A 19,216-nucleotide genomic window follows, 5' to 3' on the forward strand; every position below is an offset into this window, starting at 1 on the left:
GATTTTGGAGAAGCCATTTCACCTTTGGTCTCCAGTATTATTCTAGATAAAACGCATGACTTGGAATAGGTGATTTCTCTGGCACTTTAGAAGAGAAAAAACAAGGAATGGAATACAAGCTCAAGTTTTACTCAGTGCTAGCTCTATAAGAGAGTGGGTCCCCAAAGAGCTCATTCAGCTTAAAAAAAAAACAAATTCTCTTAACAGAGAAAACGGTTCATTCTAATAGAGTTTTGAAACACATTGTTGAAGTTGGTTAGATATCATTTTATTTAGAATTTTTCACATCTATGGTCCCAAGTGAAATCAGTCTAATTTTCTTTTCCTTATTGGGTTTTGGAATCAATGTTAAATCAGCCTCATGAAATGAGTTGGACTCAATATGTTGGTCTTTTCCAAACAATTTCTTAAAGTTATCAATCTCTGTATTTCCACCAAACAGAACATTGTCCTTAGCACAGTCTCAACCATCCCTTCTCCCTGTATTTCTTTACTTGTGCTACATATACAGTACTGGTATGGTCTAGAATTTTAGTTTTGGGTTGTTACAGATACAATTTTTCTCCCTCTATTTTTTTTTGTGTTTATTTATTTATTGGCTGCTTTGGGTCTTCATTGCTGCACGCAGGCTTTCTCTAGTTGCGGCGAGTGGGGGCCACTCTTCATTGTAGTGTGCGGGCTCCTCACTGTGGTGGCTTCTCTTGTTGCAGAGCACGGGCTCTAGGTGCGCAAGGGCTTTAGTAGTTGTGGCACATGGGCTCAATAGTTGTGGCGCATGGGCTTAGTTGCTCCACAGTATGTGGGATCTTCCCAGACCAGGGATCAAACCCATGTCCCCTGCATTAGCGGGCAGATTCTCAACCACTGTGCCATCCAGGAAGTCCCTCTCTCTCTATTTTTAGTCCTTGTTTATCTAAACAAGAGTGAAATTTTCTAACATCCTTATTTCCTGAATCAAATAGCATTTTCCTGGTAATATGTTTTTCTTAGTAAAATATTCAATCCAGTTGTGTTTTTAAATATGGTCTTTGTTAATATTTCTGTGTCACTTTGGGGTCTAAAAAATTAGTTAGCTGTGTAGAAAATGATGTGTTCAATGCTGTTGGTGGTTGTTTTTTTTTTTCCTTCAGCACCTTGAAAATATTACTTTATGCATCTAGGGCTACTAATGAGAAGTCCAATGTCCATCTAATTCTTCTTTTTGTATATATAATGAGCTTTTATTCTTTAAAAGCTTTGAGAGTTTCCTATTTATTTTCAGTGGTCATGTATTTCACAGCGGTTGTGGAGCCAGGGCAATGCGGGAAACAGAACAGGCAGAGCCTGGAAGCTCTCTCCTGCAGCTTGTCCCCACACTCCGCCGACGGAGGCTATTTCGCATGCCCCCTACTCCCAGTCTCAAACAGGAACCTAACCACTGTCCATCTCCCACCAGGAATTTCCTCCCAGTTTCATTTCATTTTGGGGCAATCCATCAACCTCCCTCTTGCTTTTATGGCAAATCTGAGGCAAAGTTTGGGAAAGAAATTCAGCTGCATATTAATATAACATCTTTCCAAGAATGGATGACTCACCAGTGGCTGTCGGAGGATCATTAGGGCTTCTAGAGGACACATTAGGTCCTTTATGTGACTCACAGGCTAATTTCCTTTAGTTTAATCCTTTTTTCCTATTTTTTTAAAAATATTAAAAGTCTTTTGGGCTTCCTAGGTGGTGCAGTGGTTAAGAATCCACCTGCCAATGCAGGGGACACGGGTTCGATCCCTGCCCCAGGAAGATCCCACATGCCGCGGAGCAACTAAGCCCATGTGCCACAACTATTGAGCCTGAGCTTTAGAGCCTGTGAGCAACAACTATTGAGCCCATGTGCGGCAACTACTGAAGCCCATGCGCCTAGAGCCCAAGCTCCGCAACAAGAGAAGCCACAGCAATGAGGAGCCCACTCACCACAATGAAGAGTAGCCCCGACTCACCGCAACTAAAGAAAGCCCGCGCACAGCAAAAAAAGACAACACAGCCAATAAAATAAATAAATAAATTTATTTTTTTAAAAAAAAGTCTTTTAAAATCTTACGCTGGGGATTTCCCTGGTGGTCCAGTGGTTAAGAATCAGCCTTCCAATGCAGGGGACACGGGTTCCATCCCTAGTCGGGGAACTAAGATACCACATGCCGTGCAGCAACTAAGCCCGTGTGCCGCAACTACTGAGTCCACGCACTCTGGAGCGTCCATGCAACAACTAGAGAGAAGCCAACGCACCACAATGAAAGGTCCCATGTGTCGCAACTAAGACCCCACACAGCCAAAAACTAATAATAATAAGTAAATATTAAAATCTTATGCTGAATCCTAACATATAAAATAGATAAAATCAGCGACACTCTCATTGAAGCAGAAACGGGGATCAGAATTCGGCCTCCTCCCTGCCACCCCCAGCCCCACGGGAATCCCACAGAACTCTCTATGGAAGCCTAGAAGTGCAAAGAAAGCAGTCTGAAAAACCATCATCCAACATCTAGTGTGTGGCAGTGTCTATAGTTTCTTTACTTTTCTTTCTTGTTAATTCACAATTCATCATATGAGTAAAAGACTATTTCTTTTCTTACTAAACGCACACTTTTTTTTTTCTTTGTTTCTACTGGCGGGAAAGAGTAAGATAAATTGGTAATCCCCAGGCTTATTTGCCTACTTAAAGTTTTCTGTGGATGAGAAAATCTTTAAAACCTATCTCATCCTAGCTAGATCTCAGTCTTAGGCAATGTCCAAGAGTTTTAGGGGGTGAGACCCTGTAAACAATCTACATTGCTTCTCACTTCTGGCTGATGAAGAAACTGTATAAACATCTGCATCAGACCCAGAATCTGGCCTGTGGGGAAGAAGATTATTGATAGATAAGGGAAAACTGCTCTTTGCTTCAACCAGTCATAACCCATTCAGCTGAGAAAACTACCCCTCCATCAGACCCTTCCTGGGCATCTATACGACAGTTCCTGAAGAACTGCGCATTCCTGTGTCCCTTCGTCAGAGTCTGGCATAAGAAGCACAAGATAGGTACGCAAGATATATGTAGGGGCCAAAGACCTTGTTCTTGAACTCACGGCTCTAGGCTGTCAGAGTAGGCAAAACCATCCCTAAACTTTCTACTGCAATTGTCAAGATAAGTCATACAAACTTGCAAGGGCTTCCTCAAAGGTAATTGATATTTTCTATAGCTCCAGCTTAAGCACAATTCCATCTTGCTGGCCCCTTGAATGACATGAAGACCAGCCCTGCCTGCAAAGGCCCTAAGACAAAGGAGAAACTTTACACTTGAAGACACCGGACTAATTTGTTTATTAGGTGCGTTGTGTAAGTGGAGGAAGGAAATTTTTGGCAAATAAATAAATAAATAAATAATCAGACAAAGGAAGGCTTTCAGAGCAAAGAAGGTGCTCAGGAAGAGGAAGGAAGCGGAGTCTTTGCATAGTTCTAAATGAACAGAAGGTGGCAGCGGTAGGCAACGTGGATTCGCAGCAGAAATGCAGCACTTGCAAAAACCTGGGACGGGAGGCGTTGAGAGGAGAGGGTCGGAAGGTGACTAACTATTTCTTTATCGTAGAGAGCACGGTGTGGCACGCGCGTCCTCTCCACGGGTGGCGGGGTCCGGCGTCTCACATGATCTGCCTGGGCATCCCGTACCCGGTCATGCCCGCCTGCGAGGCTCCCTTGTTGCTGCCCATCTGCAGGCCTATTACGTTCTGTCCCTGGCGGAGCTGCTCCTCGGAAAATCCTCTCCGATTCTGCTGGGCTTTCCTGGGCAGAGGGAGTGCGATGGAACAATGTCATTCTGTTTTCAAACCTTTTTCCAGGATGTGCAGTTACACAGGCCCTTCTGGGGGTCACCAAATAGAAGGGCAGGCCTTATACTTCCCCATAGTCCTGCCATGAAAACTATGGCCCTACCCTGGGCTATGGTCCCCTGAGCTATGGCCCTACCCTGGGCTATGATCCCGTGAGCTATGGCCCTACCCTGGGCTATGGTCCCCTGAGCTATGGCCCTACCCTGGGCTATGATCCTGTGAGCTATGGCCCTACCCTGGGCTATGATCCCCTGAGCTATGGCCCTACCCTGGGCTATGATCCCGTGAGCTATGGCCCTACCCTGGGGTATGGTCCCGTGAGCTAAGGTCCTACCCTGGGGTGTGGTCCCGTGAGCTATGGCCCTACCCTGGGGTGTGGTCCCCTGAGCTATGGCCCTACCCTGGGCTATGATCCCGTGAGCTATGGCCCTACCCTGGGGTATGGTCCCGTGAGCTAAGGTCCTACCCTGGGGTGTGGTCCCGTGAGCTATGGCCCTACCCTGGGCTATGATCCCGTGAGCTATGGCCCTACCCTGGGCTATGGTCCCGTGAGCTAAGGTCCTACCCTGGGGTGTGGTCCCGTGAGCTATGGCCCTACCCTGGGCTATGGTCCCCTGAGCTATGGCCCTACCCTGGGGTGTGGTCCCGTGAGCTATGGCCCTACCCTGGCTATGGTCCTATGAGCTATGGCCCTACCCTGGGCTCTGGTCCTATGAGCTATGGCCCTACCCTGGGCTCTGGTCCTATGAGCTATGGCCCTACCCTGGGCTATGATCCCGTGAGCTATGGCCCTACCCTGGGGTGTGGTCCCGTGAGCTATGGCCCTACCCTGGGCTCTGGTCCTATGAGCTATGGCCCTACCCTGGGGTGTGGTCCCGTGAGCTATGGCCCTACCCTGGGCTCTGGTCCTATGAGCTATGGCCCTACCCTGGGGTGTGGTCCCGTGAGCTATGGCCCTACCCTGGCTATGGTCCTATGAGCTATGGCCCTTCCCTGGGCTCTGGTCCTACCACAAACAGGCCCTACCATGATACATGACCTCTATGCTCCTTAGAAGCTCAGGTGACTTGCCAGAATTTCCACAGCCAAGAACCAGTGCTGCTCTCTGGGGACTTTACTCTCAGACAGCTTTCCTGTCCGCGCTTCTCATAGTTTCCTCAAGCCCTTGTGAAAATTAAAATCAGTTCTTCTTACAAAGCATGTCCTTCATCCCTGTATGGGGCCAAGGATTAATGTCCCACATTAGAGCTGAAGGATATTGGCGTTAAGGAGGGGAAATTTCTTACTCGAGCCCAGAGGTCTGCAAACGTTGGTGAAGAGCCAGACAGTAGATAACGTTGGTTTTATGCGCCACATAGACCACGGTAGGTCACTAACAACATGGGGGCTAAAACCAGGGTTGCCACTGCCCAGTACCTAGGAGCTTTTCAGCCCAGGTTCATTTAAAATACCACAAGCTGGTACCTTTTTATAACTGTCAAGAAGAAGAGGGGATCAGGGGAATGAAGAGTCAAATCATCTGCTACAAGGTGCTCTTTTCATCTCCCACTGAGCTAGGGGTTGCATTTAAGCTCCCTTGCTACCCTCCCCTGCAAACAAACAACCAAACAAGTCTCTTTAGGAAAAGGCCCTTTACTGACATGACGTGACATAACTTATTATCCACTTCAGGCCACCTCTAAGAGTGACAGACAGTGCTATCAATGGATACAGGACTGTCCCAGCACTGGCCTGGCAAATAAAACATGTTTTCCCTTCGTTATGTGAGGAAACTAATTAAATAAATAAGGAGACCTGGGGCTACCTGGCTCACAGTGAAACCGAGTTCGAACACCACCCAGTCTCAACAGGGACATCACTTGGGCAGAGCTAGAGGCTCCAGATATCTAGTAGGAAAGGCCCAACGGCTTCTGCCATGGGTGGGATATTGGCCTGAACAGGCGGCATCCGTCTTTCCTTGCTCTGGGGGATTCAGTTATGGGGCTGGGCGTGCTTGCTCCTAGGCTAGATTCTGTGTCAAAACAGCCTCCGGGGAGCTGCAAGGCTTCAGATGCTTGCTCTTGTTAAAATCATCCTCCGCTTGGGCAGGGGAGGGTGCGTAGCTGGGAAGGGATTTTTACCTGTGAAACCAGGATGGCTCTCCCCGGTAGCAGCCGTCATCCTTGGTGACTGCAACGCTGCCTAGAGCCATCAGGGTCCTCTGCACGGCCGCCATGTCCTTCCCTGGAAGCCAAAGAAGAGATTAAAGCCCAGCATGTGTCAGGGCCAAGGAATCGGGAAGGAGGGGGCTGGACCTCCAGGAAGAGAGTTCTCACGGGAGGCTATAGGCGAGCACATTCAAGGAAGTGGGATACCGGAGACTCCTCAAAGTGGCTTGAAGGCAACCACAGCCAAGCTTCTCAGAAAGGAACAAAACTTCTCCTGGCTCATTACTCTCTATATGCTACATGCCAGAGATTCCCAGTTTCTAATCCATTCACAGTTGCTGCATGAATAACACATTCCAAACACTGAGCAGCTCGGATAGAGGTAGCTCCCTGCCCCAAGCAGAAGCCCTGGCTTCGGTGGCTTCTAGGGGTGGTGGTCGGGGAGGTGCTGCGGGTAGGCTGGCGTGGGGTCTGCACAAGAGAGCTTCCGTCAGGACTAGAAAGAGAAAAGGAAACCGGAAAGAAATTTACTGGATGGATTAACTGCACCAAACCCCAGGTGGCTTCTTTCTTTTCCTTCATCTGGGTTAAAAGGGTCTAAAATCACCCATGTGCATCAAACTGAGTATTCACTTGGCTGTTGGGGCTGGAGGCCTGGCAGATGAGGAAAGGCCAGTCAACACAGAGAGAGGTCCAATGTGACACAATGAGAGGCTCTTCGTTTTGTGCTGCTTGAAAGGAGCTAAATGGAGACAATAAATAAATGGCTTGTGTGTGTGAGAGAGTGAGAGAGAGAGAGAGAGGGAGAGAGGGAGGAAGGGGGCGAGACTGAGAGAGAGAGAGAGATGTGGTGTGCCCCCTCACACAGTGGAGGGGGACATTGTCACCTGAGGCGTCCAGGGACACTTCACCCACGGAGAGGACAAGTGGGCTGCAAGGCAGCCTCCTCTTCCCATCCTTTCTCCCCTCCTCCCTCCCAGCCGACTGATGTGTCCTGGACAAGGAAAGGGAAAGATGCTACTGTGTGGTTAGCCCCACAATCTGGAACCAGATCGAAGGTCCATGCACGGCACACGTGTGGAGTACAAAGGCTAAAGGCCCAGGCTGGGGGAGGGGGCAGCATTCTGCCTGGTGGGGGCTCTGAAAATTAAGGGCAAACATTAAAGATCCTCTTGAGACCCAGTGAACCGTCTGTAATCTCTCTGGCCAGGCTGCTGCAGCCTGGTCACCAGGGAATACAGAATTACAGCGGAAAGGCAGACAGAAAGAATGGAGCATAGCTCCAACAACATAAACAATTAAGTCCCACAGAGGAAGTCCAGTTCAGGATGTCCATTTATTCAAAGAGGAGAGAAAGGCAGCAGATTCTTCTTTCCTCGCCTCTCCCCCCTCACCCCCCACCCCCACCTCCCACAGTAACCACAGGACGATTTCCTGGATCCTGAGGTCCTGTGGGATGGATTGATGGATACAGGGATGAAAGGTTCTCAGTGGAGAGCCCTCGAGACGCAAGGAACAGCTGGGGTGGTGGAGGAAGGGGGATCTGGACAGCAGATGGAATGGGGAGGGCAAAAGGGATACTGAGAAGTGAGAGAGAGGAAATGCAGAGGAGGTGATGAGAATGATCCTTCTCTTCTGCAGATGAAAAGCATCTCTGTAATTGTCACTGTACCACAGGATACTTTTTTTTTTTTTTTTTGATAGAACTGTCTTGATGGTATTCTGAAGGATCCCTGTGGGAAGAGATGGAGAGAAGTTTTGCTGTCAAGCAGTGAGTCACTAAAGAGAACCTCAAGAAACTATGAAGCATGTGGAGGCTGAGGAAGGTCCAGATACATCACACATCTCCACTCTGTGCGTAAAGCGCACTGCAAATCTGTTTCTGGTGGTTGGAAACAGCGTGTCTGGCATGTCCAGCATCTGCGGAAATGTGGAGCCTGGCACCTGGCAACCAGCCATGGATACCACCCTGGAGCCGGGGGTGGGAAGAAAGCTCTGTTAAACCATAGACCCAGCCCCTGTCACGAATGGCTAATGCATATACTGCATGAGCCCAGAAAGGACAGAGGGAACTAAGTTGGGGGCAAAGGTAAGACATCCAGGCCCCTAGACCTATAAATCCCACCCCATCCTCATGCCAGGAGAGTGAAAAGGAAGCAATTGCACGATTGAGGCAGAAGAAGCTGGGGAAGGAGGCATTAGGAACCAATTGGAAGAGCTTTTTTTGAAAGAAAGGTCCAGAGACAAGAGATTTGATATAAATGACAGGCTAGACAATTTATTGCACGTGACCTTGACACCATGGACTTGATATGATTCCTCCCAACGTGTGGATGGGAAAATTAACTTGGGGAGCTTAATTAACTTGCCAGCGCCACACAATAAGTAAATCAGGGCCCAGCTCTAGCTCAGGTCTGTCTGAACACAAAGCCCATAGTCAGTCTCAGAGGCCACACTGCCATCTCCCACAGGTCCCCAGCACAGGCTGGTGGGGAGACACGGTCCTCAGTGATCAGGGATGACCTGAGGATAGCAGTGGCTCCTTCAGTGCCAGGCCAGAGGGATGCACTGGAGGGATACCACCAGGGCATAGTTCTTGAGCCCCACAAACTCTGGGGCACAAACTTCAAATGACCTTAAGTCTTTGTTTTGTCTGGAATAATTTCTCAAGATCTCAACCCAAATAAGATTAAAGCAAAAGAAAGCAGTCGGGGCCCAGAGTTCCCCATCAGTTTGCATATCAGGTTAAAATAATAATTGTCAAGGTTCCAAATAACATAACGAACAGAAATCTGCCTTCTGTAACCAGTTCATGTTTAGTTTGTTTTCTATTAGACGTTCCTCGGAAAGAATTTCAGTATTTTGGGCTAACTGAATGGGAAGAGGGCCTCTTTCCAGCCTCATGTCTCTTGCCGGTTCAGAAGCCCAGGTCAAGTGCTGTTGGGTAGGAGGGGGCTGTTTGTGGAGACTGAATCCTGTAACTGAGGGTCAGAAATGGACATGTCTGAAGGAGCAGTGAGATTAGGGAAGATCTGTGAAGGGAGCCGGTTATAAAGCAACAAGAGCTGAACTGCTTGTATCACGATCGTGTGTACCATCTGCCTAGAACCCAGCCTGCTGCAGAGCATGGTTTCCCAAGCTTCTGGGACTATTTATGGGATGGGGTTGGTGGGGGGTGTCTCTTTAAAAATATGAAATTTGAGGTCATTCCCTGGACAGACTGGTTTGGCAGTCCTGGGGTGGGATCTGGGAGTTTGTATTTTTAATACTCTCCCCACGTGATTCATGCCATCAGACAACTTTGAGAAACATGGGTTTCACCTGGTGACTCCCAACTAGAATGAGCATCAGAACTACCTGAGGATCTTGAAAATTCAGATTCTGGGACAATCTCCTGCAGTGATTCCGATGCAGCCAGATGGATAAGCAAGCACTGCCCCAATATTTCGGCTTTTAATTTTTAAAAACATCCCAATGACTTGGTGTACCCCCCAAAAAAAAAAAAATCCCAATGTGGTAGGTACAAAATAAAAGTTATTAAGCGGTAACTCCTTATTTCAGAGCTATCGGCCACAAAGTCAGAAATAACATGAGTAGTTAAAGGGCTCTGATCCAAGCTGGGAGCCTGCTCAGAGCCCCAGAAGCCTGGAATCTCTTTGTCCCCTGAAAGCCACCCTTAGAAACTTTGGCAAGACTGCTTGAAAACTGCTGCTCAAGCTATTTTTCCAAGAAGAAGAAGAGTTCTAAAGAAGTACCATCTAGGTGCTGGGAATTTTCTAGATGCTGGGAGAGCAGGAATGAGACTGAGTCTGGGTGGTGATCTATAAATGAGACTGCTGGCCATAGAAGGAGGTGACACGAAAGAGAGGGGCCAAATTTACACTAATGGCTCGGGATTGTCATCAGGCTCCTCGTCTAGCCCCCTATCATGGGGGGAAGCTAATATTAGACTTGAAGTTGTAAAAAGAGAAGGTGGTATAGTGGCTTTCCTTGTCAGTATCTGATAGCAAATGACACTTTTACTTGACCATACCGTATTCCCTGTTTATTGTATTATCACAAAGCAATGTCTCCTCAAGTGTGGTCTTACACTCTAGCTGCTAAATGGTCATCTCTGGGGAGAGGCACCAAGAGGTCTACATTATAAGGACCCCTTGCCCCAACCTAGGAATTCTTTTTTTTTTTTTTTTTTGCATTTTTCTTAAGCTCTTTATTGGAATATAATTGCTTTACACTGTTGTGCCAGTTTCTGTTGTACAACAAAGTGAATCAGCTGCATTTATACATATATTCCCATATCCCCTCCCTCCCGTGACTCCTTCCCACTCTCTCTATTTCATCCCTCTAAGTCATCACCCACCATCAAGTTGATCTCCCTGTGTTATGCAGCAGCTTCCCACTAGCTATCTATTTTGCATTTGGTAGTGTATATATGTCAATGCTACTCTCTCACTTCTCTTAGATTCCCCTTTGCCCCCTACCCCATGTCCTCAAGTCCATTCTCTACATCTGCCAACCTAGGAATTCTTAGCAGGAATCTCAACGAGGATTTTGTTCCCTTAATTTTGTTTATTACTTTGATATTATCTAACGCACGTCTTTGGGAAGAAAGAATAAAATAAACAGAAGGGTAAAGAGAAAGAAGCAAGCCCAGAGAAGTCACATCTGGGCAGGTTAAGTCAGGTTGGACACTCTACTTTCTTTCTTTCTTTCTTTCTTTCTTTCTTTCTTTCTTTCTTTCTTTCTTTCTTTCTTTCTTTCTTTCTTTCTTTCTTTCTTTCTTTCTTCTTTCTTTCTTTCTTTCTTTCTTTCTTTCTTTCTTTCTTTCTAAGAACTTTTATTAAGATACAGTTAACATATAATAAACTGCATATATTTAGAGTACGATTTGGTATCCCAATCTCCCAATTCATTCCCCCCCTGCACACTCTACTTTCAATACTAAACATCAGTCTTACAGTCAAAACTCTTTGCTTTGGAGTTCTATTTTACATTAGTCTTGACTCAACCTTGTTACTCTTAGAATATTGTTTTTTTCATCTTTCTGGGACTTATAAAGTGGTCAGCGGATGAAGAAACCATTTCTTATTTCCCTGAGTAACAACTTAGGCATACCCCCTGATTCTCCACTCAAGGTAGAAAAACTATTGCTTTGGATAAAGGAGAAATGTCAGAGGGTAGGTTGGGCTGCTCTGTGGGCTTTATGAATCTTTGCTGCTTGCCTCCCTGGCGAAAATCTGTAAGGACGTGGTTCTCAAAGTAGGGTTCTCAGGCTAGTAGAAGCAGTATCACCTGTGAATTGGTAAGAAATGCAAATTCCTAGGCCTTCCCCCAAACTTAATACCTCCGAAACTCTGGGTCTGCGGTCCAGCAATCTGTGTTTTAACAAGCCTACCGGGAGATTCTGATGCACACTGCGGTTGGCGGACCACCGCTGAAGGAAGAGCCCGCCAAGCTCAGGTGTGAGCAGCGCTTAGAGTAAATGCAGTAAAGGCTGCTCTGAGAGAAAAGGAGGCTTCAGGTAGCAGGCATTTCTGTAACGTCTCAAGTCGCTACAGGTACCATACAATATCCCAAAATAGCTCTCAGACTGGGTGAAATGTCCCTCCTGTTCTGGCTATTGAGGAATGACGCATACAGTGAGACATCCCAGAGAACATGTTTGGACCTCCCAGGCATGCTGCCCCTGGTGTCAACCAGCCTGCCCGACACCCAGTCCTCAAGGAGGGGAAGAGGGAGGCAGGACCAAACCACGTGTCCCGGATGCTCGTCAGTAGGATTTTGGAGCAGGGTAATCAGATTTGATTGATTTTTGAGTGTTGCCTGCTCTGACATTCTAGAATTCTAGGTGTCTAATGCGTGCTGCCTGGTTATGCGTGGGAACCAAAAAGGCTCGTTGCTGATGGGCATTTATTAGCTGTCTCTTAGCCAGGCATTGTGTTATGCATTTTAAACATTTAATTCTGGCAAGAACCCTGCAAGGGGGGCTCTGTTTACAGAGAAGGGAACTGAGGCTCTGAAAAGATAAGCAGCTTAACCAAGGTCGCATTGCTAGTATGTAGCTAGAGAGTTTCAGCTGCCTACCTGACTCCAAAATTCATGCTCTTTCCACCATACCAAGACCCCTGGGTCTGGAACTGGCAAAGCCATACTAGAGGGTAATGACCACAAGGCGGAAACAAGTCCATAAAGAGACCCATAAAGGTGATCCTTCGTTTTGGAGAATGGCCAACGAGGTGAAGGCATTGCAGAGGACAGAGAGGGCAAAGGTCTTCCAGGCAACACTACCAGCTGCTGTGTGAGGCTGTTAATAAAGTCCATTCATTCTGAGACAGAATACGTGCCCTTCCAGCCTTGCTCCTGCCACCCTTATTTTCCACTAGTCTTAGAAAAAATTAGGCCCATAGGAATTTGAACATTGCTACCGTATGTCTGCTCTTCCCAGCGCTGCGCTGAGCACTTTTGATGCGTTATCTCATTCATGCCCCATATCAACCCTGTGAAACAGACACTATTATCGCCATTTTACAGCTGAGAAAATGGAAGCTTAGAAAAGTGCGTTGATAGGCAGTGGAGCAGAGGTTTGAACCAGGAGGTCTAATTTCTGACTCAGGAGCCTGCAGTCTCCTACCCTCCAGGGTAAGCTTTCTTTGCAGGTTTTCTGACCAGCATACTCACTCACTCTCATGTGTGTTCTCTCTCTTACACACACACACACACACACACACACACACACACACGCCTCCTTTTCTGGCTCCTCCCTTTCTATCCTTCCCCCTCTCCTTCCACAGAAGAGATGCTGAAACCCAACCTCCACTGTGCTCTCCTGAGTCACAGCTGAGATAGCCCCGCCCGCCCTTTCCAGGGACCCAGGGTGAATCCCAGCGTAACCCGCCAGGCATCCACCTTCTCTCACCCACAAGAAAGATCTCTCCAGTGCCCTTCCACAGCTCTAAGCTGCCCTCACTTCTCCCCCATCACTGAAAGGAACGGGTCACCCCAGCTGCCTCCGAGGGGAACTCCAGTAGCCTTGTCTATATCTCTGTGGTTGGGTTGGGTTTTAGACCATTCAGCCCTGGGTTCCTTCTTAAAGGCTTGAGCTTTTATTCTGGTTGCCCCTGAGTCCATTCCAAACATTTCACCTTGCATCTAAAAGGAGCTTCAGCATAGAGGGTACATCTGGGGTGTCTGCCTGTCTAAACAACTGAAGCTAAATGAGAAGGTATTTGGCAAGCCTGGGCTCCTGCAGCTTTATTTGTCCGCGACATAAGAGCAGCATAGAGCACTGGGCAGCCGTGGGCAAGCAGAGCCCTACTTAGGAAGATGCCGAGCAGGGGAGACAGGAGACTGAGAGCTGCTGGGTATAAAATGCCTGCAGAGGAGGAAGAGTTGTACGCAGGCAAGGAGGGCTGGCCCCTCAGAGCCACAACCACCATGACTATGGTGCACGGAATCGGGAGTGAATATGAGTAATCTGAAATGTGAGGACAGCATTAAAACCACAGCCCAGGTGCGGAAGAGTAAGAAGAATGAGAGATTAAGCTAAGGGGGTGGCCAGCTCAATAGCTGTGCACAAAAACATGGACAACCTCACATGCACACAGGCACCTCCACACCCACCAGCCTGCCCAGTGGCATCCCTTTGATTCCAGCTTACTCACCCCAAACTCACGGGTGACAAGCAGCTCCGGCAGACGGATCCAGCCTCACACTTTTCTGTGCCACTGTTCCATGGGTCTCACTGCTGGGCGTGCCCAAGGCCACTGTCCCTCCTCCTTTCTCTGCTCCAAGCAACCCACTTTCCTGCCTCTCTTCCTCCACTGTATGGCCACCAGCTCCAGCCTGGGCTGCAGACAGTGCTCTTGGGGGATGTCAAGTATCCCTTTCAGCACATAGAATGAATCTCCCAAACCTCAGTCCTGAGTTGTGTCTCCATGGAGAGGGCCACTAGGCCCTGGGGCCTCCAGAGTCTGTTCAGACCCTCCGAAGCATCTGTTCTATTGCCAGCTGTCCTGCCTACAGTATCTCAGCCATAGTACCCTGGGAGTGGTCTCCTTCCTTATTTAAAGCCCCATCTTTCTTTGCTCTGGGAATGAGACCCCTTGTTCCCTTTTTCTAAGAGCATCACCCTGCCCTGGAGCCCACCTGTCCACCACCCCATCTCAGACTCCTGCAGTCACACCAATGCCTCTCAACTTCCCTCTTCCCTAAGAGGTACCTGACACACAGGGCTGGGGCAGGTGGTGTAGACCTCCACCTACTTCACTTATTGGGACCTTTGCTCGCTATCCTCCTCTCCCTCACTGCCAGCACCTCCTGGGTGTAAAGTTCACCTGTGTGGTTTTTGGGAAAAGGGGAAAGGCAAGCAAAGCATCCTCAGCACAGAAAATCACCCTCGGGACCCCCACCTCCCACAGCCCTCCAAGTTTCTTCCTCCTCCTATACACTTCCTGCACTTGGGAGGCCTCACTGGGACCCTTTCCATTCACACAAACCCCCTAGCGCAGGGGCTTTAACCTTCCATCCTACACAGCCCTGAATCATCCTCCTCCCCATCCTCATCTCATCAGTCACTGTGATGACTCAACAGCACACTCATGGCCTAAGTGAAGGAAGCAGCTTCCTGGGCAAAGCATGGCGAGGCAGACTAGTTAAGGCGTTACTCTTTGGCATCACAGAGCCTGGGTTTGAGTCTTGGCTCTGCTAATTACTAGCCAGTCATATGATCTATACAAGTAATGATGGGCGAGCTCCGGTTTCATCATCTATGAAATGGGGAAATTCATAACACCCACCTCTCCCAGTTGTTAGGAGAATTCGTTAGCATTATGCAGAAAGGCACTAGTACCATGCTAGTGTAGAGGAAAATATCAATAAGCAGTAGGTATTTTTATTAGCAAGAAAAAAGCATCATAGTTTTGACCTAAAAAGCAGGGACCAAGTCTCCACTGTGACATTCTGTGGGGATTTGGAGGCACGTGTTCATGAATTCCAACAGCCTGGCCTGAAGGTCTGAATATCTGAGTTTCTAAATAATGGCAAAACATTACTGATAAACTGGTGTCAGGATTTTAACTACTCATCTGTGAAGGAAACAGGAAATGCCAACTCTTTGTATGACACGGAGACTGGGGTGAGGATTAAGGAGGCAATTGCTTCTTTACAAGTTGTTTCGTAGAACGGTCCTCTGCTAGAAACCTGTTTCAACCATCATCAGGATACCCCTTTAAATATCACTGTCACTTGATGACAGGAAAGTTAGTCCATTCTTACTGTCAGCAGATCCACTTGGGTCACTGCTCTGGGTATCCTGTTGGTTGGGCCACTGATGACAGCTAGTAACAGTGAGCCTGAGCACGCAGAGGCGACATGGCAGCCCTGCTTGGACCAGTCCGTCCTCCCCGGCAGACCTGGTGTGGAACAGTCACATGCATGGGCGTGCATATTTGGGCTCTGGGGGATACTAAGCCCTGTGACTGCGGGTCCCAAATTCTCTGGCAGTATCTCCATCCACATCATTTTCCCTAATAACGGTGGGTTGTTACATATTTCCAGAAACTTGATTTCCTTGTTATACCTTGTTAGATTTCTTAAGCCAGTTCACAAATATGAAAGAAAAACATCATTTGTCACCCTCTCTGAGAAAATACAGATCTGAAAGGTATAGGCACCAAGCTCCCAGATAATTGTTTACTGAAAGGGTGGGGTGCTATTTATTTCTCAGATTGAATGACAGAATTGCGCCCGGCAGCTTTGTCTGCAAGCCCGGCTGCTGGTGAGTCAGAAGCATACGCTTGCTGCCCGCCTCTTCTCCAGGAGCTATCGTTTGTGGGGAAAAAGTACACTGTGGGAGGGGTAAGAAGGAGAGGCAACCGTGTAACCACTTAAGCTTCCACGGAGGCTTCTGTTTACGCCGTAGTTCGCCGGGGTCCCTGCTGTGTCCTGGGGTGTATATTCCTTAGGGGAGGAACACTTTCGATAGAACATCACAAAGCGGGAGGCTAGCAAGTGCGCCTGGGTGACAGCTGATAATCTTCTCCCGCACACAATGGCACCCGCCTAAACGCGTGGAGATACACGGGAGAACATTGTGGGCAGGTTTCACAAAGAGAAAAGCAGAAGGGTGGGGGAGGGGAGAATGCGCCCAAAGGCACGGGGGCTGTTTACCTTCCCACAGATCCACGGTCTGAAAAATGTCAGTGGTCCTGACGCCATAGATCTCCGCAGCTTTTAGGAACTGGGAGATTTGCTCCATCTGCTTAAAAGCCATCTTTGACTCTGAGATCTTGGGAATGGGCTCTTGTCCCGGTGGGTATAAACTGTTTATCAGCTTACACAAGACCTGAAGAGGGAAAGGGGGAGACAGAATCAGCGTTTCCCTTTGGATTTACCTGTCCCTAATGCAAAAATGAATCCTGACCCCCACAGGGCAGAGCCCACAGGCTTGGGCATGGGCCAGTCTTGCACCCCAGGAAGGAATGGGTTCTGAGCTGGGTGGCCAGGCTCGCGTACCGAACCCCAAGGACCCAGGCGACTCCATTCTTAGGGCTGCTCCTGACCACAGTAAGTCCAATAGCCCGGGAGTCCTCTTCCCTCCCCTTTTCTCCTTTCCTTTTTCTGGGTGAGGAAAAGAATGTTTACATAGAGGGAATGATGTGCAGTGATGAGGCCATGATTTCAGACTTCCACTGGAGGGAAGAGTGGTGGCTCCTGGAGAGGCTGAATGATAGACTCTAATACTATTTCTTCTATCAAAAGGCAGATCCGAATCAGGCTTCAATAACTCCTCCAGTAAGTGCTAATGATGTGTAAAGGAGCTGGACTGGGTGGGTACCCCTAGATATCTACAACCAAAGTGCTGGGCATCACTCAACAGAAGCGTGGGATAGCAGTTATGTAACAGTAAATCACAGCCTGCGGGAAAAGACAGGCTTGTTGGAATCAGCAGAGCCTGTGGTCCCTAACCACCCAAACACACACAGGAGTATCTCCTTAGAAAAGCAGTTATCAAATAAGGATTCCCTTTCAGTTTCATGAGAATCCATCCATTCAACAGACAGGCATTGAGCATCCCCAAGGAGCATGGCTCCAGGAAGAATGGGAAGGGGGTGAGTCCTCCCCCTCCACCCCTTCCTTTGTTTTACTATGTAACCAACCTATCCCCCTGGGGGAAGGAATGCCTGCTCCCCACCAGGGGAGCTGATGCACCAAGAGGGCTGGAGAGATCTCAAGGAAATGCTTATCTCTATTCTCACTGGAAAGAGCAAAAAGGCTTCGAATTTGCCAACTCAGAAGGAACCTGTGACATCTGGGATGGGTGGAGAGTCCTTTAATTGCGCAAGGGAATTGCACAGGGAGCCCAGATCTTCCAACCCTGAAGAGATAAAGGCTTTCCCGTCCCCCTCCAAGTGAGAAAGAGCTTGGCAGCCGCCGCTCCTCTGGGAGCTTCACGTTAAAAGAAGAGACCCTCCTGGAGGGTTTCCCTGCCCACCCACCGCCCCAGCAACCAAGATCGCTGCCGGCCCTTACCGTCCCATCCATTAACCATTTCTGAAAATGGGCCCTGCCGGGGGGCGGGTGCTCTATGTCCTCGGCGCACTGCAGGATGATCCAGTCCACCAGCTTGTTCTCCAGGTCCGCGTCGTACTTCTGCTCGATCTTCTCCTGCACCTCTCGGCTTAAGCCGTAGCTCGGGCCCCTGTTAGCCATCTCTGGAAGAGAAGAGAGAGGACACGCGCGGCATCCACACAATAGCAGCAGCAGCCCGGGCTCCCTGCAAACGGAGCTGGGATGAGGCTGGGCCGCCTGGCCCAGCAGCAGCAAAACGGGCAGAAAGCCGGGCGTGGTTTAAATCAAGGAGCCAATGGAGCCACTGGGGTTTCACCTACAAACGCGAAAGAAAAGCGCAGCCACGCGCCAGTGACTCTTAGAATAAAGCCCCTGCCGGTCCAGGGGGGCTGGAAGCCCCTTCTCAGTTCCGCCTATCAGTGAGACGAAATGATGCACAAGGACTCACAGTCAAGCCTGAAGCCCCCAGGCAGCAAGGGGGCTGGGTGGTGGTCGTCTCTTCCCTCCTCCCAGGAGCACTTGGCAAAGGCAGGAGCCCTGAGATGGGAAAGAGCAGGTAATTAACAGGCAGGGAGGAAGGCCCCCTTGACGTTGAGCTGCTGATGCTGCATGGCGCCTGGAAGAATGGTACACTGATTCGATTTTCTCATGGCTGAGGAGGGTCAAACCAGGGCCGTTGCTAAGAGCCGTCCAAAAAGCCAGCCCTCTCGAGTGTCAGTCAAGCCCGCCCGCCTCCCTCCCGCTGAGAGCTGCTTGCACAGCCGCACAGTTCTTTCTCCTCCTCTGGGGGACAGCCGGTTGTACACAAGGCCGGCGCACAGCTGCCCAGGGGACGGGGCCTGCGGGAGGGTCCCTCCTGTCAGCTGCCCATCTGTCAGGAGCTGCCAAACCACTTTCCCCCTGCCTGGAGGGAACAGTTGTCTGTTGGGGCGGGAGGGGCGGGGCTGTGAGCTGCAACCCTTAGCTTGTTCAGCTGTCAGACAGATTTCATCCAGAAACTTCCATCCTGGTGGGAAACTGTTGTGCCTCGGTTTGACCTACTCAAGGAATGTAGCGTTTTAACACCTTTTTAAATTGAAAGACACCGAGAGCACATTTTATAAATTAAACGGAGCTCCATGTGCTAAGAACGCTTGGAGAGAAAGGCTTTGATAGAGTGTAAAGATTTCATCTGTTTATTTTAATTAAGGACTAGAAAGGCACAACTGACACACTGTCAGTAGCAACTGAGTATTTGGTGTGAGCAAAGAAGACCTTGGGAGAAATCATTAGATCTAAGTTGGCCTGAAAATTTTATAAATGCTAAAGGGTTTGGTAGTTTGTCTTCCTAGACTATAAGCCGCTTGGGGCTAAAGATTGTCTTGGTGGTGTTGTGTAAGTCTCTGAGTACTTTATATGAGAAACATACCACAAATTTTGTCCTTTGCTTCATTCAACAATTTCTTTTTTTTTTTTTTTTTTTTTTTGAGCACTTAACTGTGCCAAGTACTGTGCTGGAGAGAAATAAAATATAAATTTTTCCTCTAGAACAGACTGATCAATTGACCCAGAACATTAGGTAAAACAATTCTAGTACATAAAGATATAGCGATCTTTGTCCCTGTGGGAAATTGATTAGAAGCTATGCAGGAAATGACCACAAACAATGCAAGTATTGAGAAA

The 19,216-nt window shown here is 48.5% G+C and overlaps 1 protein-coding gene across 1 annotated transcript; it reads right to left on the reverse strand.

Annotated features, from left to right (window-relative positions):
* Positions 1-3,309: 3,309 nt before the first annotated feature.
* Positions 3,310-18,250, reverse strand: TAGLN3 (transgelin 3). Its single transcript, XM_057697069.1, has 5 exons — positions 18,003-18,250; positions 17,516-17,697; positions 16,154-16,328; positions 5,960-6,062; positions 3,310-3,792 (listed from the first exon to the last, which is right to left on the reverse strand). Exons 2-5 carry the CDS (start codon positions 17,693-17,695, stop codon positions 3,651-3,653), a joined length of 600 nt encoding a protein of 199 aa, XP_057553052.1. The 5' UTR covers positions 17,696-17,697; positions 18,003-18,250; the 3' UTR covers positions 3,310-3,650.
* Positions 18,251-19,216: the final 966 nt, after the last annotated feature.

Source organism: Hippopotamus amphibius, chromosome 10 (assembly GCF_030028045.1).
Source record: "Hippopotamus amphibius kiboko isolate mHipAmp2 chromosome 10, mHipAmp2.hap2, whole genome shotgun sequence".
Lineage (NCBI taxonomy): Eukaryota > Metazoa > Chordata > Mammalia > Artiodactyla > Hippopotamidae > Hippopotamus > Hippopotamus amphibius.

What these genes read in the sequence shown, in the direction of transcription:
- TAGLN3 (XM_057697069.1), bottom strand. Translation starts at nt 17,695, where the DNA reads ATGGCTAACAGGGGCCCGAGCTACGGCTTAAGCCGAGAGGTGCAGGAG. An exon ending in GACCGTGGATCTGTGGGAAG is followed by an intron (nt 6,063 to 16,153) that starts GTAAACAGCCCC and finishes TTTGGCTTCCAG; the next exon opens with GGAAGGACATGGCGGCCGTG. An exon ending in GAGCCATCCTGGTTTCACAG is followed by an intron (nt 3,793 to 5,959) that starts GTAAAAATCCCT and finishes CCCTCTGCCCAG; the next exon opens with GAAAGCCCAGCAGAATCGGA.